General features: G+C 46.2%; 1 protein-coding gene across 3 annotated transcripts in view; it reads left to right on the top strand.

Annotated features, from left to right (window-relative positions):
- LOC102938923 (exocyst complex component 1) overlaps positions 1 to 27,747 on the top strand; it is a 59,026-nt gene extending 31,279 nt beyond the window's left edge. For 2 of the 3 annotated variants that reach the window (XM_043522438.1, XM_043522439.1), the window contains 8 exons: positions 14,163 to 14,281; positions 15,698 to 15,811; positions 16,082 to 16,155; positions 19,554 to 19,794; positions 20,634 to 20,817; positions 22,003 to 22,202; positions 25,207 to 25,401; positions 26,024 to 27,747. In XM_043522438.1, coding sequence (XP_043378373.1) covers positions 14,163 to 14,281; positions 15,698 to 15,811; positions 16,082 to 16,155; positions 19,554 to 19,794; positions 20,634 to 20,817; positions 22,003 to 22,202; positions 25,207 to 25,401; positions 26,024 to 26,179 — 1,283 coding nt within the window. In that variant the 3' untranslated portion in view covers positions 26,180 to 27,747. The remainder of the gene's footprint in view (positions 1 to 14,162; positions 14,282 to 15,697; positions 15,812 to 16,081; positions 16,156 to 19,553; positions 19,795 to 20,633; positions 20,818 to 22,002; positions 22,203 to 25,206; positions 25,402 to 26,023) is intronic. The other variant, XM_027826367.3, reaches the window with a different exon arrangement.
- The last annotated feature ends 53 nt before the right edge of the window (positions 27,748 to 27,800 follow it).

Genomic DNA, 27,800 nt, shown 5'->3' with positions numbered 1-27,800 from the left:
GCGATACTGGTTTTCCCCTGAAGTGTGCTAACATTTGCCAACCCTGCAAACACAAATGGATGCATAACTTTACTTAGGTGAACAGTGCATTGACTTTAATACACAGCTGGTCGAAAAACTACAGCGTCCCTAAGGCATGGGAGAGCTCAGGCAGATGCAGAGATCAATATCAAAATGACTCCAAAACAAAGTGTTTCATTTAGATTTTCCCCATCAGAAAAGGGGGGAAAAAAATCCAAGTCCACAATGTGTGGGGAGGAGTGGAAAGGAGCGTTGGGTGAAACCAAGAGTGTTGTGTCATAAATTGCTCCCTGCAATGGGAGGAAGTTGTTTGCACAGTGCTTCATATCGGTCTGATGGTTTCAGTGACTGCTAAGCCATGCTGTTTCCCATTGCTGTCAGGGGCATAGATAGTAAGTAGTAATCTGCTGCGATGGAGCTAAAGTGGAATGAAAGGCACTTTCCATGGCTGTCAGATCTGTTGGTCTACATATATTTTACAACATGCATTGAGGCATTAGGAAAAACATTTCTCCCACAGCATGGTCTGAGGGTGGAGGAATAATTCGTTCCCGAGCCCCACTCCAGGTCCTTTGCACTGTTCTCACAATGATGGGCCAAAAAGCCCCTCTATAGCTGGCAAAGAGCCAGTGTGGCCCCTTTCCAGCCTGCAGCCCCTGGTGTAAAGGGAATTCCCCCAGGGGAAAAGTTAGGGATTGCTGGGATGCCCTGCATCCCAGCAATCCCTAAAGACCATAGCCAGCGGGGCTGGGAATGCTCTAAATTACACCAGGAGGTAAACTGGATCTAGGATCAGGTCACCGCAATAGTTTTAAACTCCTCAGCTGTTCCTAGGGTCCTCTCCATTAACATCACTGATACAGGCCATGGGTGGGTGCTCGTCTTCCCAGTCATCATTTCCTCTCTGTCCCGTGGTCTGTGATGGAGTCTGTAGGGGCCAAACGGCAATAAGGACTGTCTATTTATGTAAGAGCACGCTACCGAACGTGTGAACCAGCACTTCCTCCTTGATTTTCTCCATCTCTTGAGGGTTAGTGTTTACTGTAAAATATTCCACCTGTGTCCTTTTGCTCCTGATTAGTCAGTGTTGTATTCTTTGGATAGGATCATTAGTGTAGTCACGCTCTGGTGTGGCCGTCATCACCCAGAGACAAAGGGATAGAACAGTGGCTAAAACCACCAACACAACGGCTCTGCTAGTGGAACTCCCGCTGGATCAGCCTGCTGGACATCAGCCTACCCACGTTTACCTTTGCTGGTCTCCTGTGGTGTGAGATCCCCACCTCTGGCTCCCTTGGGTGGGCAAATATCCCATCATCCCTTCTGAATGCAGGTGTGCTCCTGCTTTCCTCTCTATACATCCTTGGTTCCTGAGTCACGTTGGGGTTTTGGTTTTCTTCCCCAAAGCATCACTTCCAACTAACCCCCACTTTCCTTCTGCTGCAGTCACAGTCTCCTTTCCATATTTCCATTCCCTTTAAACAGCATCCATTTGACATTGGACTCATTTGGGAAGACTTGGCAGAACTACATTGTTCTTGGCTTTGTTAGATCATTCCCACCCTCTTGATTCCCTGCCACAAGTCCCAGCTGCAGGCAGCAACCCTCTACCCTGTTTTCCAAATCTGTGTCCATGGCACCTTCAGTCTACAAAACGTAACTGCCTGCACCTTGCCAGGTCTGTCTTGAATTGCAGGAATCTTTCCAGGCATTTCCTAGCAACACATGGCTTCAGTTATTTCACCTGCCATGGCTGCATCAGATTGGTTCCCCAAAGCTGAATGAATTCTTCCCATTTTATGCTCAGCTGAATAACCCGTGTTTTGATCCCAAAGGCTTTGGCGAAGTGATTATGAAAAGCACTTGCGTGTGCGAATGCAGACAAGGTGGCTTACCCATGCAGCCTGTGTCTCAGAGCCTCCTCTCTCCTTGTGCTTACTGTTCTCTGTTAGCTCACAAGCTCCTCAGTGGCTCTCCTTCTCCTCCCATTGCTGGAGAGCTGTCCTCCTTATTCCACTGCACACCAGTAACTTGTCTCCAGTCGGGAGATCCTCACCCTGCTCCAATCCCAGAGCAGTGCATGGTGCACCAGAGCCTCATAACCAGCAGAGGGCGGATTCTGGCACAGGCCCTGTGGAAGACTGCCATAAAGCTGCTTTCCTAGGACACTCTCTCCAGTCCCACCTTAGAGGGGGTGTCCAGGGTGCAGCTGCATCACGCAACACACAGGAGATTCTGGGCAGCTCTTTGACCCATAGGGCACCCTAGGGGAGTTGCTGTAAATTAGCCCCCAAGGACTGTCTAAATTATTCCAGGAGTCTGCAGCCCTGGAGGAACCCAGGATTAGCAAAACTCAAAGGTGGTTTAAAACCACTTTAGCCCCCTCTCTCCGCAGACTGCAGGTTCTGTGCTGTGCCTCCTCGAGGAGCTGCACAGCATCTCACCCCAGTTCCCCATAGTCTCTTAGCATCCCCTCTCCCATGTAACGTACAAGATGTGTACAAACTCTGCCAGATGATCTAACAAGGACTGGAGCTATTTCATGTGATCAGCAAAACTGGAAGGGGAAGTTGAGATTATAGAGTTACTTGCTGAACTCAATATAGCTGTTTAAATTCATTTTTCGGGTTACATCAGTACAGCATGTTAGCCCTTATAGAATGATGACTTTAACAATCTGACTAGAATTAATGTTTATAAATAGTCCAGTGTTGTTAGAGCACATTAGAGCACTGCGTTGCTGAATATACCCAGGTGAAAGGCACTGCCGAAATAGCTAAGATACACCCAGGCCAGATCCTGTAGCGGGACCCCATGCAGACATAAGGGGCCATACAGATGGGGATCTTTCTATAGAATGGGGTCTATGGAATCATGAAGAGTAGCATTGTAAATGTACATGTAGAGCCACTTTGAAAAAAAAAAGTATGTTTCATAAAAGATTTTTTTTAAATTTTTTGTTTTATGATGGAAAATGTTTGTATTGGTTTATTTTGTTAGGAGGAGGAGGAGGAGGACATTCCCCATTTCTTATTTTTAATGTTTAACGAGGGGGAGTAAAAAAGGAAGCAGAAGTCCTTCTCTCCCTTCCCCCTGGCTTCCAGTTTTAATCCCCCCCACCCCCATTTTTGGGAATGAAGGAGTAAGAAGGAGTGGTGAAATGAAATTTGTTCAGGTGTTTTGTTCCAGAACAGTGTTGGAAAGTGAAAACATTTCAATCACTGTGAAATGTTCCTGTGAAAAAAATGTCATTGCCCTGGAAAAGCCATTTTTCAATGAAAAAGCTGTCAAAAAAATTTCAACCAAGTCTATTTACATGGAACGTTATGGGGGGAGGGAGGTGGTGGTGCTCCCCAACAGGACCAAGAATTGAGAGACACCTCACCACGACCTGCCATTAGCATGAAGGCATGTTTGCCATGGATCAGCTCCCTGAAACCACCAGCCTATGGAAGTACAAGCACTGCCTTCCAGGCCCCTGCAGACCTTGCTCTCTGTGTACAGGTTAGGGGTGGTGGGCACACACCAACCCGAAGTACTCAGAGTGTTCCCTGCACCATCCAGCACCTTAATCACTGAACAAACAGACTTATCAGGCTGGCAAAGGAACAGTACCCACCAGCTTGTAAGATTCAACGCAGAACCAGCACTTAAATGTATTTATAGTGAAAACAAGAACAAGTTTATCAAAGTAACAGAAAGTAAGAATATTGAAAAGGAGCACTTACATGTAAAACAAAATTATAAACGCACTTTCCAGAGACTAAATTTAACTAGCAGGTTAACCTCCTGGCTAAAGAAGTTTTATCTTACCCAGTGTTCTCGTTAGCATTTTTTTCAAGCAAATCTGGTTGAGACCCCACTTTCATGAATGCAGAGGTGCTGTCCTTTTTCTTCCTCAGTGAAGGGGGCCAGGCTGTCTTCTTTGTCTTCTAGAAATACACCCAGAGTTTGTCATCTTTACCTATGGACAGGTTAATGCCCCATCTCCCCATGGCTTGTTTGTTCCTGTATCTTCCTTTCCTGTTGATTTCACATCTGTTTCTTTACATACGAAGTCAAATGTTAATGGGCATCCATTGTGTTAACTTACAATGCTTAATTTACTTTCCGGACAGAGAGAGAAATGTTTCTTGACTCCTGTCTGCAGGAACCGGTCTAAGACGTATCTGGTGACCTGCTTTTCGATTACATGCTTAAGAACATAATTTTCTGGAACAGATACATAACTCCTTACCTGTACCTGTACATACTTTTCACAATGATATTGATGACTAGTGAGACACCGGCTTTCAACTGAGACCTCATATGACCCTCTTTGGTGAGCCAGCATGTACAATCCAGAATCAGGAGAGTCCTGTAACCCATCTGCACCCCCTTGTCAGTTGGTATTAAGGGGTTCTTGGGTCACAGGGTGAGCGTGCCAGACAGTGAACAGAAGCACCTGCCCACAACTGCTGACAGATATCTAATGAGAGACAGGATAGAGGTATATAAAATAACGAATAGTATAGAGAAAGTCAGACACTCCTATTTGCCCTCTCTCATAATACAAGAGCAAGGTGACATTCAATACAAATTGAAAGGCTACACATTTAGAAATCAGAACAGGAAGTCCATTTCAGACAATATGCAGTTATCTGTGGATCTCATTGCCTCAAGACATTATGGAGGGCAAGAAGTAAGCAGGGTTCAAGAAAGGCAGTGCTACTTGTATGCAATATCTATAGTTACACTAGGAAGGATAAAAATTCATAGGGATTGTAGCAGGGATGCCCCTTCCTGGGGTGCCCTCCTACAGCCAGCTGTATCATGACCAGTGTGCCTGCCTCAGTTTCCCCTTCATTCACCCATAGAAAGGAATATAGTCTTTCAGTGTCCAATTCGAAGACCCACCTCTAGGCATAGTTTATTTATGTACAGTAAGCTGCAGAATCCTCATGATAAAACCATTCTCCCCCAACCCCCAAAATACAACATGTACAAATCACAGCAGATTTCCATGCCCTCCTCCAGGGGCATCATTTCCAGACCACCCACCACGAGTCAGTTTGAAGTCTGTTCCCAGTTCTTTCACCCCTATTCCAGGCTTCCATTCTCCAGGACATCCACCTGAGGGTCACCCAAGCTGCTTCTTTCCCATGACTCTGCTCACCCATGTCAGGTCTTCTGCAAGACAGCTCCCCTCCGTGTTCCACTCCCCCAGTCCACTCTGCCTGTGGGTCCTACCTCTGCTCAGGAAACGTCCCTCCAGAGTCAACCCTCTTGTTTCTGGGTGCAGCTTCCCACAGCCCTCCACTCAGGCCTGCAGCAAGGGGGCCTCCTAGCCTCTTCCCTCTTAAGGGGGAGTCAATGACAAGAGTATAAAGGGACTCACACAGTAATGTACCCATGGGTGGAGAAAGTGTCTATCATGAAGGTTTCACACCTTCCTCTGAAGCATCTGCTACTGACTACTATCAGAGATGGGCTGTTGGATTAGCTATACTGTTGGTTTGATCTGGTGTGATATTCTTTTCAGAGTAGCAGCCGTGTTAGTCTGTATTTGCAAAAAGAAAAGGAGTACTTGTGGCACCTTAGAGACTAACCAATTTATTTGAGCATAAGCTTTCGTGAGCTACAGCTCACTTCATCAGATGCATAAAGTGGAAAATACAATGAGGAGATTTATATACACACAGACCATGAAAAAATACACATTGTAAGGAAAGTGATCATTTAAGATGAGCTATTACCAGCAGTAGAGTGGGGGCGGGGGGGAGAGAAAACCTTTTGAAGTGATAATCAAGGTGGGCCAATTCCAGCAAATTTCCAGGAGTTAACAAGAACGTCTGAGGAACAGTGGGGGGAGGGGGGGAAATAAACAAGGGGAAATAGTTTTACTTAGTATAATGACTCAACCACTCCCAGTCTCTATTCAAGCCTAAGTTAATTGTATCCAATTTGCAAATTAATTCCAATTCAACAGTCTCTCGTTGGAGTCTGTTTTCGACTTTTTTTGTTGAAGAATAGTCACTTTTAGATCAGAAATCGAGTGACCAGAGAGATTGAAGTGTTCTCCGACTGGTTTATGAATGTTATAATTCTTGACATCTGATTTGTGTCCATTTATTCTTTTACATAGAGACTGTCTAGTTTGACCAATGTACATGGCAGAGGGGCATTGCTGGCACATGATGGCATATATCACATTGGTAGATGTGGAGGTGAACGAGCCTCTGATAGTGTGGCTGATGTGAGTAGGCCCTATGATGGTGTCCCCTGAATAGATATGTGGGCACAGTTGGCAACGGGCTTTGTTGCAAGAATAGGTTCCTGGGTTAGTGGTTCTGTTATGTGGTGTGTGGTTGCTGGTGAGTATTTGCTTCAGGTTGGGGGGCTGTCTGTAGGCAAGGACTGGCCTGTCTCCCAAGATTTGTGAGAGTGATGGGCCGTCCTTCAGGATAGGTTGTAGATCCTTGATAATGCGTTGGAGAGGTTTTAGGTGGGGGCTGAAGGTGACGGCTAGTGGCGTTCTGTTATTTTTTTTGTTGGGCCTGTCCTGTAGTAGGTGCCTTCTGGGTACTCTTCTGGCTCTGTCAATCTGTTTCTTCACTGCCGCAGGTGGGTATTGTAGTTGTAAGAATGCTTGATAGAGATGTTGTAGGTGTTTGTCTCTGTCTGAGGGGTTGGAGCAAATGCGGTTGTATCGTAGAACTTGGCTGTAGACAACGGATTGTGTGGTGTGGTCTGAGTGAAAGCTGGAGGCATGTAGGTAGGAATAGCGGTCAGTAGGTTTCCAGTATAGGGTGGTGCTTATGTGACCATCATTTATTAGCACTGTAGTGTCCAGGAAGTGTATCTCTTGTGTGGACTGGACCAGGCTGAGGTTGATGTTGGGATGGAAATTGTTGAAATCATGGTGGAATTCCTCAAGGGCTTCTTTTCCGTGGGTCCAGATGATGAAGATGTCATCAATATAGCGCAAGTAGAGTAGGGGCGTTAGGGGACGAGAGCTGAGGAAGCGTTGTTCTAAGTCAGCCATAAAAATGTTGGCATACTGTGGGGCCATGCGGGTACCCATAGCAGTGCTGCTGATTTGAAGGTATACATTGTCCCCAAATGTGAAATAGTTATGGGTGAGGACAAAGTCACAAAGTTCAGCCACCAGGTTTGCCGTAACATTATCAGGGATAGTGTTCCTGATGGCTTGTAGTCCATCTTTGTGTGGAATGTTGGTGTAGAGGGCTTCTACATAGTGGCCAGGATGGTGTTTTCAGGAAGATCACCGATGGATTGTAGTTTCCTCAAGAAGTCATCTTGTGTGCCTTAGGGATTAGCATTGCCATGAGCTGGGTATCTAGAAGTCACTTTTTGGTCAAAACAGACACTGATGTGTAGGTGGGAGTGAGCCATAAAATTTATTGACACAAGATTGGTATGAGCATGGTACTGAGGATCAGTAGAGCAATCGGTGAGGTGCACGAGTCTCTCTGGACTGGAACCACAATAATATAGCATAGCACTAGTTCGTTTCTGCTGCACTGAGGTGTGGATCGAAAGCTTTACCCAGTCTCCACACACCTGCTCTGGGAATGGGTTGGGCAAACATAACACACCCATACACAAAATAGAACCTGTGTATTCCATATGCCTCTTACCTCCCCACTGGGCCGTCTGGGCTGCTGCAGAATGTTTTTAATTGTGAAGGGAAAAACCCTCAGTGGCTGTTATCCCAACGCAGTCAGCGAAGTCGCTGTGGCTTCCAGTGCAATCCCCCTTTTACAATTACATGTGCTATGTACAAGCCAGCCACTGGTACACTATCAGGTTTCAGAGTAGCAGCCGTGTTAGTCTGTATTCGCAAAAAGAAAAGGAGTACTTGTGGCACCTTAAAGACTAACCAATTTATTTGAGCATAAGCTTTCATGAGCTACAGTTCATGTCATCAGATGACTGTATTTTCCACTGAATGCATCCGATGAAGTGAGCTGTAGCTCACGAAAGCTTATGCTCAAATAAATTGGTTAGTCTCTAAGGTGCCACAATTACTCCTTTTCTTTTTGGTATAATATTGTCATCCCAATGCCTGGAGTTACTGTACATCCAAATTGACCTATGCCACATTTGAAACCTTCATTATTTGTATTCCAGTAGCACCCACAGGCCCCCCAAGTGAAATCAGAGCCCCATTGCACTAGGGTTATGCATACACATAGTAAGAGATGGTTCTTGCCCTAAACAGACAAGGCAGACAACGGGTATCATATAAGAACGGACTCACCATTGGCATATGCCCTCATGGCTGGGCTGTCCTCATCTAGCACCTCCTGCAGAGCATTGCTCCAGTCCTGCAGGGTCTACCTCTTCTCAGGTCTCAGCCCTCTAGTCAGGTCACTTATAGCCTCACCTCTTGCAGGGTATCAACATCCCAAATCAACAGTGTCCAGCACAAAGCTAGTCACTCATAAGAGCCTTTCTCCCCTCCTAGGCTCTTCTTCAATCCCACGCTTCTAGGAACCTTCTACCCTGAAAGGCTTGTCCTCAGCCCACCATGGGCTTAAGTTTTCAGTCTCTCTGGGTTTTGGCCAACTCCCACTTCCTCTTTGGGAACACTGACCCACAGCACTGCTTCCCCTAGAGCCTTGCCCCTGTTTGAGGGCCCACCACAGGACTAGCTCCCTCCATAACTTCCCCTAGTACCTTTTTCCCAGCAAGGAGGAACCCTAGGCCCCATCTCTTCTTTATCTCTTCCCTAAGCCTAGAGCCTCAATTCCAGTCTACCTCCAAGGCCATTTACCCATGGGTTGGCCTTCTTTCAGACCCCCTCCAGGGATTGCTTTTACCCCATTGCCCCCTGCATCAGGGTGCAAACTTCCTCCTGAAGCCATTTGTTACCTAGTGAGCACTCTCAGCCTTTTGTGCAAACCCTCTTTCAGCTGGGTCCCATCATTATTCAAGGCCACCTGATCCCACATCAGTTAGGATCAGCTGGGAGGGCAGCTGATCTTCACAGGCAGGGCTAAGCCTGGCTTCTCTTAAAGGGCCAGCCAGCCCACGATAGGCCTGGATTTCTCCCCGTTTCACAGATGGATATTGTGACTGAATGCACCCCTACAGTCACACCTTGCACAGAACTGTAATCTTTGTACAAAATATGCCTTGTGAGGTAGCATTTGAAAACTAATAATTCCCTGGCCAATAATATCTTGGTAAAATGTACATAGCAACATTATATGTAAAGTTATGAATTCCCCCTGTATGATGTTAGCACATGTTCAAACCCACCTAGCCCTGGCTATGCAGAAGTTGTTAAACAACTCTGTCCTAACCAAAGAAATGTGTGTTTACCTCAATTTACATATTACATAGTAAACAGGGCGCTTGGGCAGCAAGAGGGGGTAAACCTGTTAAAAACAAAGGACAAGCTAATACCTCTGGCCAGGTGTCATCAAAGTTGATTGGCAGTCACCTTAATGCAATGTATGTTCAAATAGATGGATTATAGTTTCTTAATGTTTTTTCAGTCCATCCAATACAAACCCAGCTGAAAGCATTTTGCTAATTTACCCTTTGGGTTTTAGGTCTTTTGAAAAATCTGGCTCCAGTTGTGATTTGCCTGTGGCAGATCTGGCAATAGAAGCCCAAATCCTGGTGTACTTTTAGCCATGTGCCCCTTACCTCAGGGACCCAGTAACCACCCCTTTGTCAAGAAGCCAGACCGCACAGCTCTCTCCATTTTGTTTATGCAAGAGTGTTCCACCAATGTCACCTGTAAGGTGGAGAGGTAATATTCTGGTCAGATCCAATTTACCTTGCTGCAGCTTGCATAATCCAGTGCAAACTTTCTAAAGCTGTTCTGTGCCTCACCAAGAAGGAGCTAGATTTATCAGCTGCGATTCTGCAACCAGCCAGTCCAGGAGAGCTGGGATTCTGCTTTGGCTCACCTGAGTCACATTGTCTAAAGTATGTAGTTAAAAGGGAGAGAGAACTTGCCTCTTAGTGACTCCAATATGCAGCCACAGCATTTTCTGAGGAAACTTGGCCCATTTTCTCATCCAAAGAAGAAATCCTGCAAAGAAGCGATGAACATTCTGGCAGAGAGCCATGAGAATTAGCAATGGGGACAGCAAACAGCGCGAGCCGAGGTTTACTAGATGCTGTGGTCAGATTCAGTTTCCTGAAGAAAGGCAAATGCACTTATTTAAATAAAAGGATTAGCAAAACCAGTCCAGAAGGCAAAGAGACCACCGTTTCCAAGCAAGTGCTTTTAATGCTGTGGGGTAATAATAGAAAGCAAAGCTTGTCTTTGCCAGCAGCACTGCAGCTATTAAAAATGGAGAGACCTGTTGGGTGAGGAGTTAGCTTTATTATTTAAGAAGTCCTTTATGAAAAGAGACTCATTAAAAATAATAAAGGATGGTATCGGTTATGAGTAACAGCAGGGCTGTATAATCCTGGTTTTGTAATTTATATCGGTGACTTCCTTTTAGCGGTTCGACAATCTCTTTTTCAATGGCTGTATACATGTAATAAAAAGCTAGTAATTAAAATAATGACAGGAAACAGAGACTCTGGGAAACCAATTGTGGTTACAGCAGGAGTCTTTGAGGGCTTTGTACCTGGCATGAGGCCGCAGGGAATCATTCACGTGTGTGTAGCTCATCTTGAGGCAAGATGACCTCATTGCTAAGGCACTGGCCTGGGAATCTGTTCTGTTCCAGCTCCACCAGAGACCTTCATTGTGAACATGGGCAAATCTATCGGCTGAAAGTGACTGCTGAGTGGGGTGCACAGCAGAATGCTCCAGTTGTTGTTGGAATAATTGCTGTACACATCAGTGTGGTTCAGTCTCTCCTGTCTCCAGGCATATATTGCTAAAGTCCTGTCTGCACTACGGGACATTTTTTAAAAAATCTGCTCTCGCTGGTGCAATGCTTAAAATGGCAGTGAGAACTGGCAGCGTATCTACTGCAGGGCTCTTGGCATTGCTGGAACTCAGCTCATGTTAATGATGGTGGGAATTTTTAGAAAAAAAAAGGCTAACTTGGCTTCCAATTCTTTGCCTGTTGTAGCCATCTGCTTCTGAAGAGGGTGCATCTCGTACTCCACCCTCTGTTGCTCTCTACACAGGTTTACCCAGGATATCTTGGAAACGCTACAGGAGCAAAAAGGGAGAAAAAAAATTAGGGGGGCCGTGTCTCATGCAAGCTCATGCTCCCGTATAATTGCTTACAGAGCTCAGAAACTACTCCCAATGTCTGCATCTCTACATTACTAACCTGTGCTTGGCTCAGAAAATCAGGAACATACTGCCTCAAATAGTGGCTGACAATAATGGATACCACAGGAGAAGTCAACCAACCTCATCACTTAGAGCTAGTCAGAAGAATACTGATGGAACTTTTTTTTTTTCTGGAATACGGTGAAATTGATCTGTTTAGCGGAGAGCGTTCGATTTTGACAAAGTTCTGACGAAACCCAGTTGCATTCCATTGGAAACCTGCCTGGCTTCCTGCCAGCTTGCCTGTCTGGCTCCTTGGCAGCCCACCTCATGGGTTAATGAGGAGCCAGAAGCCTGGAAACCTTGGGAATCCTGACTCCAAGACTTGTGGCTTCTCGGTAGCATTGGATCCCAGGGTATCCAAGGTCTGAGGCTCTGGGGCAGCCTCCAGGAGGACTGCCCCAAAGCTAGGGCCTTGTTCCCTTTCAGGCAGGATTTTGAAATGTTTGGTTTTCATCCCAAATGGGATCAAAACCAGATTTCAAAATACTGAAATCCTCTCAACACAGAGTTGCTATAGTCTGTACAGCGCTGCTCATTCCCAGTGTAGCTCGCCATTTGTGCAATGCTAATAGATCAGTGGCTTCATGTGGTGTGATCTGACACTGAGGAAGAGAAGGTGGCCAGGGAGGTGTGACAGAACTCCCCCCCTCCCCACCCCCAACAGGGATTAACCCACAAAGGCATCCATATTTTGTCAGATCTCCTTTGAGATTCCTTCGGTAACAGCAGATTGCACTCTGCAGAGGTGGTGTCCCCAAGTTTCCTGTGCACTGCGCTACAGAGATGTGGATCTGGGTAATCTCTTATTGAAAGTATTGTATTCCCGCAAAAGGGAGAATCCCTCCAAGTGTTGTGGATTCACAGGAGAAGCCAGCAGTTCCTGCTTACAGCTGGGAGTCCCCATTTTTGAGCAAGCCTGGATGCTTGCACTATGTAATACAGCACCATACAGGGGCAGCAATGCAGGGCTGCAGTCGCCCAATGAAATGATTGAGAGCCTGAAGTGCTAGGTTATACTTTCCCTATTCCTTTATTTTCCTTGCTCTTCCCTGCCCTCAGTAGGAGGGTGTTGATTTCCCTTGGATTGCAACAAGAATTTTTCAAGACCGGAAATTCAAGCCTGGAAAAAAGAATGGATAGAAGACTAAACCCCAGCATCAGTCTGCAACCCACACCTACCACTCCACATCCATAAGTGATGCGGTGATAAAGCAATCTCCCAGTCACACCCTATGTCTCACCATCTATTTGTCTCAACTGGCTCTTGGGGCAGTGAATTCTTTGGGCTGACTGCATGCTACATAAAGAATTCTAAATGTACTGCCCTTTGATTTCAAGCATCCCTTTGTTCTCATGTTATGGAATAAGGTTAAAAGAAGGAACTGCACAGTTTTCACTTAGCTATCACTGAATAGTTCAGTCTTCTAGCCATTCTTTTTTCCAGGTTTGAATTTCCTGTCTTGCTTTTTTTTTTTTTTTTAATGAAGTAAAATGTCATTCCTTTATCATACTCTTTATGCAGAGATTGGTTGAGAAGCTTTTGTGTCGTGTTAGAAAATTCTTCTGGTGATTTTTGCAAAACTGAAATAATAGGGTTTGGGGTTTCTTTGTTATTTCTTGAGACAGAGAGCTAGATAAGCAAGACTTGCCCAGATCTCTAATCACCTTTGTTGTCCTTCTCTGAACGTTTAGAACCTCAGCTAAATCTTTTCCAAAGAAAGGTGGCCAAAAGTAAACACGGTCCATCCTGTATGCAGAAAGAGTAGGACTCTGAGATGGTTACCCTAGGTGTCCCAGATTTTTAAAACTAGCTCCTCAGCTGGTATAAATCAGCATAGCACTATTGACATCAGTGGAGTTGGGTTGATTTTTTAGGGCTGGCTGGAAAGTGTTCATGTTTATTCACGCAGAAAGTTTCAGTAAAAACAAACTGGTTTTTGTTTGGGTTTTTTGTTGAAATTTTCAGCAGAAAATTTCAACTTTTTGTCCCAAAATGGCCAAAACAATGTAAACTTAGGGCCAAAACCTGAAAAGATGTTCAGTTTTCAGAGGAAAATTTTTGGTTTTACGTCGATCAGAAAAAATTGAGGAAAGCAGTAACTTTCCATGAAAATTGTTGTTTGATCTAAAACCCTATTCTCCATCAAAAAAAGTTCTGATGGAAAATTTTCAACCGGTTTTACTGATTTATACCAACTGGAGGATTCATAGCATCCATGATTTCTCATTCCCGATTTTCTTACATCCGTACTACTGCTGAGTAGCAAGGGGATAAGTGGCACTGGAAGGAGAGCAATAGAGGAGAAGGGTGATAACAGGAGAGAGAAAGAGAAATGAGACCACAATAGGACGTCCACTGGAATCTGTGTCTTGTGTCAATCAGGCAGTAAGGGCTGGCTTCCTTAAAGCCAACTGGGCCATATGGAAGCAGCAGGTTTAACAGGGAAGGGCTAAATCACCTAACCGTAACGTCAGAGAACAGATTAGGTCTATGAGAGCTGAGAGTTAAGCTTATGACCATAGGTGAAAGCCTTGTGCAGAATAGGCGGGAGATCCCTTCTTCAACTTTTTACTCCCTTGTTTACATCCCTTTCAAAGTTGCAGTAAGACTTATGCATTCTCACTCCTGGTCCCCCTTGACTTTTTTAATATGGCTGTTCCACTGCGTATAGTACTCTGATTCAATTCAACTAATACCCAGACCCTCCCATCATGTGTGCCTGATTGGCTGAGTGAGTGGATGAATAGCTATAGGTGGTCATCTCTATGGTTGACATGTTGATCATCCATGGCTACTGTGTCACAGCTTGGAGATGGAGAGAAGCAAAGAGATACAAGTAAATACAAAAGCCTTCAGAAGTTATGTCTGTTCCAGGTTTTCAAGAAGTTCTAGACAAGCAGGTGCCCTGTGGGAGCAGACAGCACCCTCGGCTCTGTCTCGCTGACAACAGAGAAGGGGAAGAGGATGAACTGGACAGAGGAAATGTTGTCGAAGTAAGGAACTGAGAGTTAATAGAAGAAGATGGGACTTGTGTTTTAGAAAGGTGGCTATGGAATATGCAGAAATCCAATACTGGTTCCTCTCCTCCCTTCTGTCCATGAATTAATGAAGCAGAGTTGTTCTCTACCTGTAACAGGCGCAGATTGCCTAAGCACATACTTCAAGCACTTGTCTCCTAGGCACTACATGGAGTCTACTTCGAGGGGACACAATCAAATTTAGGGTTTTTTTGGTTGTTTAGGGTTTTTTTTTTTTTAACTGAACAAAGAGAATGAGGCAACCTGCTTCTTCTCCGACCCTAGCTCTGTATTTGTGAGAGAGCTTTCTGATTGTGACACCCAGATGTAGATTTCAGGCGGGGATTTCCCAACATAGGTGTGTGGAAGGATAGAGTCGGGGCTCTGAGCTGAGCTCCTGCATGATGGCATACATGTCTGGGGGCAGCACAGAGGAGGATTAATCAAGAGCACCTCCTAGTTACTATCAGAACATGCAGTGGGTGTGGCATCTTAAAGAGGGACAGGGCCATGAACAGAGCTCTAGTGACCTGATCAGGTCACCTAACATAGTCACTTGAGAATAGAGCTGGGCAAAAATTTTCAGCCAAAAAGCACAGATTTGATGGCACCAAAACACTTTGCCAATTTCATGCTAGTTTCACCCAATTGTTTGTCAGAAAGAAAACCTAAAAAATCCCCCTCTCCCCCCAAAAAAGTCAGAATGTTTCATTTTGACATTTTCAGAATGAAACATTTCAATTTTTTGGCTCAAAAGAACTTTTCGTTTCCAAGTTTCCTTTAATTTTATTTTTTGTAATTAAAAAATGTTTAAAACTGAAAACATTTAACTCAACCCCATTTTTTTTCCAATTTACCAAAAATTCAGAAAAAACCCTCTTTTCAGTTCAACCTAAAACAATCTTTTATAACTTTTCAGAGTTACCAGCAAACTGAAAAAATCCATTATTCACCCAGCTCTCCGGGAGAAGCACAGTTCCAGACTGGAGATGTAAAATGGGGGCAGGCCCTCAGGCACACAGACTCATGGAGAACTTGCTGCATTTTGGGCCTCCAAACCTTTGCCTGTGTTTTTTCCTGAACACCCTCCTTGGCCTGAAGCAGGCCACAGTGTTTTATTTATTCCATGCTGCTGAGATCAAACAGGGTACCACAGTGGCCATGTGTACAGATCCAGCCGCAGTAAAACTTGCTCCAGATTAAAAGGCTTCATGTACAGTAGATCTGGGAATGCCAAAACAGTGTGGCAATTAGCACAGCAATACTCTAAATGCTCCTGCTGTTGCCTGGGAGTAGTGACCTTGAAGCTCTGAGGACAGGAGGAAAGACTGAGGCATGGTAGGTGGGAGACGGTATTTAATGGTGTGTGTAATGTGTCTGATTGTTTCTAAGCAGATGCTGGAGCAGGTGTTGAGGGAGCTGCAACCCCTGTGCATTGCAGAGCAGAGGTTTATTGAGAAATTCTTTATGCTGAGCCAGGATGCTGCAGACCAAGAGGAGCCAGGGGTAAGTCAGCTAAGTGAGCCATTGATCCTACCATCAGAGAGTTAACCCTTTGGGAGCAAGGAGCTGAAATTAACCTGATGCTTGAGCAATTTCTTATCTAACTTAGCATCTCTGTGACTGTGTCCCTAAGCTTGTATATGGAGTTGTAGTGTGAGGCACTATTGCTTCTGCTGAGTTGACACACAAAATTTATCTTCTGCCCTCCAAGTGGGAGAATGGAAGTCTCTCGAGGAATGGTACTCTCCCTCCCCCCACCATTCTTTCTTTCAGCTACCTGCCGCAAGCAAGGGAGGAAAGGATGCAGCGTTTCCTGAGAAGTCTCATTGTCCCAAGACTAAGACCGAGTACGTGGATAAGTGTGATCTGTCATTTGTGTCCCTGGGAGTTTGTGTCTGAGGAATTGGCTGAACATGACAAGGGGGTTTTGTCTCATGACTGTGGTGATTTCATACCTCTCCACCCTTCATCAGGCATTTCAGGAGATACACCCCAACAGCACGCATTTTTGCAGCACCTAGCACAATGGTCTCCTAGTCCATGATAAATTTATGGAGGGGATGGTATGATGAGATTGCCTACAATAGCATATGGCCCATCCACGACTGCTATTAGCATATATTGCCAATGGCTGCTTATGGGACACTAGATGGGGAGGGTTCTGAGAATTCATTCCCAAGTGTCTGGCTGGTGGGTCTTGCCCGCATGCTCAGGGTCTAACCAATCACCATATTTGGGGTCAGGAAGGAATTTTCCCCCAGGTCAGAGTGGCAGAGACCCTAGGGTTTTTCACCTTGCTCTGCGGCATGGGGCATGGGTCACTTGCAGGTGTGAACTAGAGTAAATGGTGGATTCTCTGTAACTTGAAGTCTTTAAATCAAGATTTGAGGACTTCAGTACCTCAGCCAGAGGTTATGTGACTATTACAGCAATTGGTCAATGAGGTTCTGTGGCCTGTAATATGCAGGAGGTCAGACTGGAGATGGTCACGGTGGTCCTTTCTGGCCTTAAAGCTTATGAGTCTTTGAGATTAGAGCTCCTAAGTACTACTGTAATACAAATAACAGACAGACAGCCTGCATCTTAGTGCAGTATTTGGACATGCAAAGTAGATCTATCATTTTTGTCCCCTCTGTGGCAGTGACCTGGGAGCAGAGCTGGTTAGAAAATGGAATTTCTCTTCCATGGGAAATTGACACTTTGAAATTTGCTTTCATTCTGAATCGGAACGAAAGTTGAAATTTACCACACAAATTCCAAAAATAATTGTATTTGGAATGATCAAATGTTTCATTCCCATTATGTCAAAACATTGTAATAAAAGAAGAGCTCGGTGTAGCTCAAAAGCTTGTCTCTTTCACCAACAGAAGTTAGACCAATAAAAGATATCACCTTGTCTCTCTATTACATACAAATACACATAACATTAAATATAATACAGTACACTCCCACTTATCAAATGCCCTTTATCCAAAAATCCTAATTATCTGAATCCACAGTGTGTCCCCCATGTAGCACTATAGTTAATCATACACTCATACCTTCTCAATTAGCCTCTTAGCACCTGTTAGTGCTGATCAACAACTTTGTATAGCAGCTACCTGCAGTTACTGAGGCCACGTCTACACTACCCGCCGGATTGGCGGGTAGTGATCGATCTATCGGGGATCAATTTATCGCGCCTAGTGTAGACGCAATAAATCAATCCCCAATCGCTCTGCCGTTGACTCCGGAACTCCTCCATGGCACGAGGCAGAAGTGGAGTCGACGGGGGAGCGGCGGCCGTCAATCTCGCGCCGCGAGGACGCGAAGTAAGTGATTCTAAGTCGATCTAAGATACGTCGACTTCAGCTACGCTATTCTCGTAGCTGAAGTTGCATATCTTAGATCGATTCCCCCCTCCCCTCCCCCCAGTGTAGACCTAATCCTGAGATCTAATCCTGTTTCAGCAACAGCAGCAGCTTGGCAGAACAGTTATGACTAAATCAGAATTAAATTATGACCACAATGGTTTTAATACAATTTTGGTGTTTTAATAAACTCAGTAAAGTTTGTAATTTATTATAGAGTAAAAAAACCAAGTACAGTATTAAGCCAACATCAGCTTTACACCCTTTGGTCTACATATTTCCACATCAGTGATGCTGCAGCTCAACAGCACTTCCAGTTATCCAAAAGTTCTGGCTGTCCTCCAGGGCGTTCAGATAACCAGATGTGTGCTGTATATCAGTAAATATCAATAGTTCATCTCATGTAAGAGTCAAAACAAAATGAATCAAAACACTAAAGTAGAAACAAACTCTTTTATGTTATCAAAACAAAGGAAATCAACTTTCTCCCATCAACACAATCCCATGTTTTGACAAAACTGCATTTTCTAACCAGAGTCAGAAGATCTGCCTAGTGCAGTATGGACACATCAGCACAGCTGAGAGACCCTGGTCCAGCAATTGTAGGGTTACTATGCAGTGTGGACTCTTAAGCGTAGACTTGGAAACACCAAGTCCATAAGCCAGGGTCCCACAGACCTGGCTAACCTTACAGTATGGACATACCTACTGTGTCATTCAAAGGCATGTACTGTCCAGTGCCCGCCAACAGAGGAAGGATGCTCTAATGGCAGGGCACTGGCTTGGGACTCAGGAGACATGGGCAAGACAATGTTCTGCCACAGACTTGCTGTGTGACCTTGGGCAAGTCACTCATCCTCTTTGGGCCTCGGTTCCTGGTTATAAAGTTGGGATAGTGGCACTGCCCTACTGCACAGGGTGTATTCAGGATAGCTACATTAATGATTGTGAAGTGCTCAGATGCTATGGTATCAGTGAACTTATAACTACCTAGGACAGATAAATAGGGGACTGTTGCTAACTAATATCACAAGAAGAGAGCTGGGTAAGATTTGGCCCTCAGTCAGTCCAGTACATGAAGTCAGTTGGACAATGAATGAATGAAGTCGATGGGACAAAAAAATGTTGGCTTGTATTCAAATCACATTTACACTGGGGAAAATCAGGAGTCACGCCCATGGCTTACATCCGCGTAAATGAGAGTGGAATAGGACAAAATTTGGGTCCAATTGCCTGTAATGTTACATGGGTGCTTAGCCTGCTAGTGTCACAGGACTCAGGACAGTGCTGGTTAGTACCCAGTGTTTACTCAGCAGAGTGATTTTGTGAAAGGGTTCTTTATCACTGCTTCTAGTCTGCTCACACGGGGAAACAAAGCACAGAAATAGGAGCAAATATATTATCAAAGTAACTGCAAGAATTCGGATAGTATTGTATCTTGGGACAGGATAGGACACTGGACTGGGGGGTCAAAAGTGTTCCTAGAGCTATTCATTTCACTGGGAACTGGGGCATCCAAACCTTGACCATCGCAGTGTTATTGTTATGTCTCTGGTCACAGTAGGGCTATCACTTTACACAAATCACTAATACCATGGTGTAGAACTGTAGTACATGACTTGCCAATGGTCTTTGGCCCAAATCCTTAAAAGGTATTTAGGCTCCTAACTCCCATTGGAATGAAGGGGAATTAGGCACCTCAGTACCTGTGAGATCTGGGCCTTTGTGTTTATCTGGTGTCTGCACTCTTAGCTCCCGGTTTGTGAGGCCGAAGAGGCTGTGTTTGAGCTTCACCTTTCTGTGTCTTTCTGTCAGCCTGTCCATACCTCTCTGGCTGGCCCACTTCCTGAGCAGCTCTGTCCCAACCCCCTATCTGTTTGTGACACTTATTCTAGACTAGAAGAGCAGCCCACCCAGCTGCTGTCTGAGATCTTCAGGTCCCTGGAGCCAGAGCTGAGAGGATTTATAGATACCTGCAATAAGGTCCAACAGTTTAGCTGCCTGCAGGTCCTGGTTACCCTGAATGACTACATGTTTGAGATGCAGGGCTCTTCCACAGCCTCCTCCTCCTCCTTCCTCAACATGGTCCTCAGCAACGTCCTGCTCCTGGCCAAGAACAACTTCAACAAGTGCATTGTGAGTCTCCATCCATAAGCAGAGATGCGCCTCGGAGCGCTGGAGCCCCAAGTTAGCATTTACCCTTTGTGCAAATAATTAGAGCTTCTGGGCCTGATGCTTAGCTGGAGTAAACCAGCATGGCTCCATTGAAGTCAGCCTCCCTACCCCCCAGTGAAGCCAATGCCTGTGTGGATGTGGCCCTCAGTTCTTGTGAGAATTAAAATCTCCCTGCATCATTCATTGCTAGTGCGTACACAAGGATGTCCCCACTTGTATGGGCACACTGCATAGGCCGTACTTTCACACAGGGCTGGGAGGCCAAGGGATTTCAAACAGCACATTCCTAAAAGCAGTGGCTGAAAATGCATCGCTAGGAACTTTCCTGTCTCGGTGCTTTTAGCCATGGCTGAAAGTGAGCTGCAGACCGAACTCCCCTCTCCTTTAGAAGTGGTCCTTCAGTGGCACAGTGCTGGGGCATTGGAGGGGAAGCTTGCCCTGCCAGTGCCCATGTGGTACCAGTTCTGGGGCAAGCGGATTCGAGGGCTGTCATTCTGGGCTGGAGGAAGGCATACTAGTGAAGTTTGTTGGCGTATGCTACGCAGGAGGTCAGACTAGACGATCCCAGTGGTCCCTTCTGGCCTTAAAATCTGCAAGCCTATGAATAAGAGCACTGAAATTGACCATTTTATCATTCTTGATTCATTCCTGTCGGTTACGAGTACAGGGTTCAGCAAGCTGTGATGCTGGCATGCAGGCTCTAATGGGGTTTGCTTGCTGACAGGCTCTTTGGCATGCCCACCCCAGAGCCAGGGACTGGCCAAGTCTGAGAGTGTTCTGTTTTATTCTATTGCTCCCAGTGTGTCCTGTGCAAAGAAATCGAGGAAGCGAAGGTGCCTAGCAGGGCTAAAGGCGGGATCCTGCCTTTCGTCAGCCGCTTTGAGGAGTTCGTGAATTTCTCAGAGGATGTGTTTAGATGGGCTCAGCGGAGAGGCGAGCTGGACAAAGCTCACGCCAAACTGGTGGGCAGTGTCTTCAGCAGCAGTGAGTAGAGAGAGCCAGCAGTGGAGTACGCTCAGACCTGAATCACAAGATCTGGAGCAGTATTTCAAACCCCCTCTTTTAAAGCCCAGGGTGTTTGGATCGGGATTCTGGTTCTGTTAGTGGCACAGAGAGGCCAGCATGAAATGTGGATCTTGATCCATGTTGGAACACTGAAATCCCTCACACACACCCACACACAAAAGTGCAGCCACGCATGTATATGCACTATGCACAGAAAAACACACCCACACGCAAGGGCTTGTTTGGGGTCCCAGAGGGGTGGCCTAGAGTCACTCTTCCTTTCTGAGCTGCACCAAGTGCAAACCCAGTACAGCTGAGGGCTGAGAATGCATTTCCTGGCTGTAGATACACCGAAGCAGAGAGATCACAGGAGCAATATTAACAAGTCTCAGGAGGTGCAGAGTCACTGGAATAAGTTGTCAGAAAGAAGGTCTCCCCCCAAAAAGCACTGCTGTACATTGCCAAGAGAAAGAGGGGGAGATTGGTAGTTTGCAGGTTGCACTCTGCATTGCCATGCAAGAGATCCTAATGTGGGTTTCAAAGCTGGTCTCTTGCTTCCGAGCCTGGCAGGGGCTCAGGGTGCTGTGGAAGTGAAATCCCCGCCCCCCCTCCACACACACACACACACACACACATGCCCCAGAAGATTGAGTTGTAGGTCACTCAGAGATGCCCAGACTTTGAAAGCTGGAAAGCTACATTAGCACCTTTCCCTGATGCAGAGGGCGTAGCCTTCTTTGCATATTATCCTGGATGATCCGCCTCACTAATGCAGTCAGTACCAGGCCCGTCAGGGCACCATCTGTGTTTATTATAAAGCTACTGAGATAGGAAATAAAAATACATTACATGAAATCGTTATTTACATTACGATGTTATTCTCCCTCCGGTATTGGAACCAGCAAGCCATTCAGATGGGACAGGCTAAGAGCCATTAGCTCCAAAGCATGAGCTATAGGCAAGACTCTAGGGCTAGGAAGATGGAAGCAGTCTGTGGATTGGACTGATAGGACTTGCCTAGACTCTCTGGAAGACCCTTCTGGGTTTGTGCATGGTGGGCTTAACTCACCCTGTCTTTTCACCTTGTGTCTCCCCTTCCTTCCTCCCCATCTTGATTATCAAAAGATCCCTCTAGGCCTATGTGCTTTCTCCCTTTCTTTTTAGTCAATAGTCTGGCCTCAGCAAACCTGAAGGTCAATACGGACATGGTCATGATGGAAAACTTCCACCACATCCACTGCTTTCTGTGCCAAAAGAAGATCCACTGCTTGGAAAGCAAGAGAAAGGAAGCCAAGCAAAGGTACCATGAACACCTGGAGAGATATGTCATTAAGTACCTGGGACAGCCACTGGAGAAACTCAACGTAAGTACATTATGAGCCACAACCTCCTCTGTCTATAGTATGTATAGGTCACTCCTTACTATCCTATCTGAGCACCTCACAGTCTTTAATGGATTTATCCTCACACCGTGCCTGTTAAGTCCTTTTTACAGATGGGGAACCAAGATGCAGAAAGGCTAAGTGACTTGCCCACGGTGGTAGAGCAGCAACTGGAACCCAGGGCTCCCATGTGCTAGGCTAGTGCCCTAACCACTGAACCATTCTACCTCCAGCAGGCATGACCCAGGAAGTCCCAAGGCTAATCTGAAGCACCCTTTTGACACTGCAAAAAGAAAAAAAAGCATTTTAACCAGAGCTAGCTCTCTCTGGTTAAAATAGCAGTAAAGACACAGCAACTCAGGTCAGCTGCCTGAGTTCAGTCCCAGGCTGTCCTATAGGCTTGAACCCAAGTTGCCCTGTCTTCACCATGATCTTAATCTGAGTTAGCTGAGTTGAGAACGCAGCTTTTGCTGCTGTGTAGACAAGTCCTTACTTTGCTCTTACCTCATTTGTCCCCATACAATACTAGGCAGCCCTTGCTATCTAATATCCATTAGCACAAATCTTGTGCTTTATATGTCAAAAGTGCTTCTCAAACATTGGCTGAATGAGATCCTTTTTCCCTGTGGGGGATAATTCAATTTCTGACCTAGATCAGGAGAGCTTCTGACCTCTAGAAATTAATACAGCCCTTCCCAAAATGCCAAGGATACACACTCTGCAACTAAACCCTCTATTGGATTCACACACCCCATCCAAGAGACAGTTGGAGGACAGAACAGGAAGGGGTTGCCCTGTTTGTGAGATCAAAGCCAGAATTACTCTGGTGAGACTAACACTCACCATGTCTGTGCACCGCTGCCCTCTCTAGCTAGCATCGGTGGGTAACAGCCTCACTATTGTACGTGAGCGAGCAGAACGGCTTGTGCAGCTCACCTGAATTGGCTTTGAACTGAAGGGACAAATTTCTATCACTGCTTTCTCTTTTGGCTGCATGTCTGTGGCTGGCTGATGCCAGTTCTTTCTGGATGGCTGCTAGCGCAGAGCCTCCTAACATAATTTCAGGGTTCCCAAGTGATTGATTTGTTAACTGAGCTAAAAGCATGGCTCCACTCAAGCAGACATTCAGTTCTCTCCCATAGTTCCTTACCACTCCACTAACCCCTTGCTGTTCTGATTAATGCTCACCCACCTGCTCATTGGCCTATAACGTCTAATAAAAGCTAGACCCAGCTGGACTTAATTGAAATGCCTGTTGGTTTTGATTTGCTTCTGGTCTTTGCTGTCAAATGCCTCCTGCCCCTGGAAGATCTGCTCAGCTATGACACCAGCCAGAGCTTCAATCAACTCACTGCCCGTGCTAATTGTTTTGTCTTCCATTGATGAGGGCAGAGTGGAATTTCATTGTTGGTGGCCAGGGAAAGTGACGACATTTGTGGTGTCCATTAGCAGTGCTCTGCTCAGGGAGAGGAATCCTGAGCAGCGGCTTTGCTGCCCACAACTGCTCCCCATGTGACTTTTCAGTTATGAGCTGCTTAGTTGACTGACATGGGGTAAAAATTTTCAAAAGTGACTAGCTGAGTTAGGAACATTAGTCCCCTTTTCACTTAGAAGGTATAAGAGCTTGTCCATGCAAATGCTTCGTTCACATCAAGCTGGGGTGCTGGGCAACAAACCATCCATGTGGACCCTGCTGCCATGCACTAACAGCTCCCTCGTGTACAGCCGCTTGGTGTGCTGCAGGCTAGTGTGGGTTAGATTTACACCCCAGCTTCCCACCAAGTAAGTGTTTGTGTGAACAAGCCCCAAGTGTCACTGAAAGTCTGGGGGATGTAGGAGCAATGGGACAGCAGGGGAGCCACTCAGCGGCTGATGCACCCCTCAGGACCGGGCATGGTGTACCAACCTCTTCTACTCTAGCGCCCCCTGTCAGTGGTCACTCCAGTCCTGGGGTGATTTGCCCCTTTTCATGTCTCTGCTCTCTGCCCAGCTTGCTTATAGTCGCACCCCTTCCAGCGGGAGAACACGGCCAATGAAGCAGAAGCCTAATGACCCTTTCCCAAGCCTTCAGCCCCACCATGGACTCAATAGCCCTTGTCCCCCTTTGTGTCAGGGCTTTTGCTTCCCCTTCTCTGAGTGTCAGTAGGGGAACTCAGGCCCCCCACCTCCAGTCCAGGGACCTTGCATTAAGCAGCCAGGGTCTGCTCCCATAGACTCGCTGCTGTTTCCCTGGGCCACTTTCTTCAGGCTGATGCCGAGTCCCCTCAGGCTCTCTAACAGCATGCAGCCACCCATAGGCTGGGCCTCCTCCTTCTCCAGGCACCTAGGACATCTCTCCCTAAGTGCCTTCTCCTGGGAGCTCCATTCCTCGAGTATCCCTCCCCGGAAGGCTGGTCTTGCTAGGAGAAGCCTTTTAACTCAGCTATGGTTGGTCAGCCACTTAATCACAGCCGGGAAAGTAACCGTAGCTGCCTATTAACCCCTGTGTGGCTGCTACGGGAACGGGGGCGGGGGGGTTGTATGCACCCCATGATAGAGACAAACTCCAGGAGCTAGTTTTTCCTACTGCCAGCACTGTGGAGCCAGTATCCTGGATCAGCAGAAGAGACACCTGTGTTCTGTTCTGCGTTATGCAGCCTGTATAAAACCACCAGCTATATTTGGATGCCAGAACCTTTTTAGTTGATGAGGTATGTGGAGCAAAAAGAACCACAGGTTGCTTTTCAAATATCAGGTAGCATCAGTGTTGCTGCTACAGGATGCAGATGTCTACAACAATCTCCTTGCAGAGCATGGAGTGCGGAGAGCTAAAGGCATCCTCCTCTGCAGAACATAAAGACTCTGGCTCTGCACAAACGGTCAGATCTGCTCAGTCAAAACCCAGCAAGAGGCAGGAGAAAAGGCTTCTGGAGTCAGCCAAAAAAGAGCTCAGTAGAATCACACCGTGGAACAGCTGGTGCATGATTTGTCTCCTTTGCTTCCCCAGCATTTCTTCGAGGGGGTGAAAGCCCGCGTGGCTCAGGGAGTGAAAGAAGAGGAAGTGAGTTTCCAGCTGGCATACAGCAAGCAGGAGCTGCGGAAGGTGATAGAAAAGTACCCTGGCAAGGAGGTGAAGAGAGCTCTGGATGCTCTCTACAGGAAGATTTACAAGTATCTCTCCCCCGAGGAAAACCTCCTGCCGGTAAATATGGCCTGGGCATCGCTCACAGGGTGCAATGCAGTGGTAGCTTCATATGTTTTGGGGACCAAGCTTGCCAGGCAACAATAAATGGCAGAGGGAAGGGGACCTCCTAGCTTCATCTCTCTGACCATCACTCCCACTGCATTGTCTCCCTCTTCATGCCCATTGTTTCATCTCCTCTCTCTCTCTTTCCTCAAACCACCCTCTCTTATTTCTCTCCTCCCTCTTCCTAGTGACCTGTCTCTGCTCCCTGCTTCTCTTAGTAGTCTGAAAATTAGTGGGAATTCCTTTATCTCTGCTCCCTTAGAGGGAACTCTTACTAGGCAAGTTCTGGGGCCTAGAGCCCAGATCCTCAAAGGTATTTAAGCACCCAACATTCATTGATTTCAGTGGGAGTTGGGTTCCTAAGTGCCTTTGAGGACGTGAGCCTAGAAGCTCCGAGGTCAGCCCCGTGCATGTCCCTTCCTCTTGGGCTGGTGGTTGCACTTGTGCAGCAGGCGGTGAAGAACATGTGCCTCTGTGGGTGTGCATGGTTACGTTGCACTGCAGCAAGCCCCTGAGGGGAGCAGGATAGGATGCTCCCAGTAAGAGGGGTTATTGACTCCAAGTGTTTTACCTGCAGGTAGTCTGGCGAGCCATGGAACAGGAGTTCATACAGCAGTACCAAGAGTTCGAGCACCTGATCCAGCGCTGCTACCCAGGGTCAGGAATCACAATGGACTTCACCATGGAGGACTTGCTGAACTATTTCATCACCATCACTCAGTCTAGCATGTGAAAGCAATCCTTGCTGGCTAGGCGCGTGGTGACAACAGCTCCGGCTGGTGCCAAGAAAGCTCCATCGGCAGCCAAGGAGCCAAAATGACCATGTGAAAATTTATTCTGGACTGACATTTGGCACAAGAGTTCTCAGCCTAGGTTTAACCCAATATGGGGATCTACTGAATTAAAGGGGAACTTTCTCAGTCATCAGCCTAAAAATTGGCCTTCCCTGAGAGGGAAGCTTTGGGATTCCTTTTCCCCCAGTGGAGCCATGCACAGCTGATAATAAACCCAAACTGCTGGGTTTCTGTGACTCTCAAGGTGAGTGCTGTCACCTCCTACAGCACTGCTCTGTAACGTCCTGTCAGAGTGAGCGATCATAGAGCAACCCATGCTCATTAGACCCTTTCTGAGCACGCACTTCAGCTTCTTTATGCTGAGTTACACAGCATTGATCAGATGGGGGAGAGAAGCATGATATATTTGCAACTCTGAATTTATGAATTTATAGGAGGGTCCAAGTGGGAATGTAATTTTTGGCCACTTTGACTAATTCCGGTTAATCTCTCTTCCGCATTCAACATACCCGGTTTTAAATAAAACTAGAGATGGATCCACAGTTAACAATTTGGATCTAGATTTCAAATGCCCCAAAATGCCAGGGAGTCCAGATCTAGGGGATTGGAGCAGCCCATTGTAAAACTAAGGATCATTTGTAAAATCTGGATATGGGTTTGGATTTCCAACACCCCTAATGTTTATGGTTGTTTGGGTTTGAGGTTTTGGTTTAGGTCTGTCTATACAAAGCACAAAGTTTGTTTCCTTTCCATAGCTCAGCGTCTCCCACAATTCTGGTATGAATGGGCTATTCTCCTCCTGTCTGCAGTTTCCACAGGCACTTCAAAGCTGCAGCAGAGCCTGTGCTAGTCATGTCCCTTTCTCCTGCTTCCGGCCAGCTCTTCGGTTTCCGCAGCAGCAGGCAAACGGTGGTTCACTTCTCTCCTGTCCCTTTCTTTTGGATGTATCTGTAGCCATTTTGGTAGCAGTTATAGTATTTGTATTTATTTTCAAGTTTCCTCACCTCCTCCCAGTCAGGATCTAAGCAGAACTGGGGTCAGAGACACCCGGATAGGCCTCAGAGTCCAAAAGCAGAGCAGCCCGTTCTCTCTTTGATATGTCTGAAATGAACCATCTCTCTGCTCACCAAGATAATTTCCACAGGCTTGCCCAATAGCAGCTGGACATGCCATAAGGGGTGGTTCTTGTTTCTTCCTTTGGCTGCATTGAAACAATTGGATCCATGCTTATGAATGACACACTGCAACATAAAGGGCTTTCCGTCGCACCTGTATGCATGGTGTTAGCCATCTCAGATGTTGCTTAATCTATCAATTCTGCTGTACAAAGAGTTTAAAAATAAGAGTTATTTTATGTGACGTTGTTATAAATGTTTCATTTTCTAGGATGGGGCAAAAACTCTTATGCAACCTGGAGCAATTTCCCAGGGATCTTTCCACTCTTACCTAATTTAGCTTGTCTGCCCATTGACAGTATCACAAGACAATAAAAGGCTTTCAATGTTGGCCTCATTGCTTTGACCTGTTCTTGTATCCCAGCGTGGTCACCTTGTGTTGTAT

The sequence above is a fragment of the Chelonia mydas genome, chromosome 9, assembly GCF_015237465.2.
Source record: "Chelonia mydas isolate rCheMyd1 chromosome 9, rCheMyd1.pri.v2, whole genome shotgun sequence".
Taxonomy (NCBI): domain Eukaryota; kingdom Metazoa; phylum Chordata; order Testudines; family Cheloniidae; genus Chelonia; species Chelonia mydas.
Note: the sequence above shows the minus strand (reverse complement) of the source record. Positions and strands in the feature narration are given on the sequence as shown.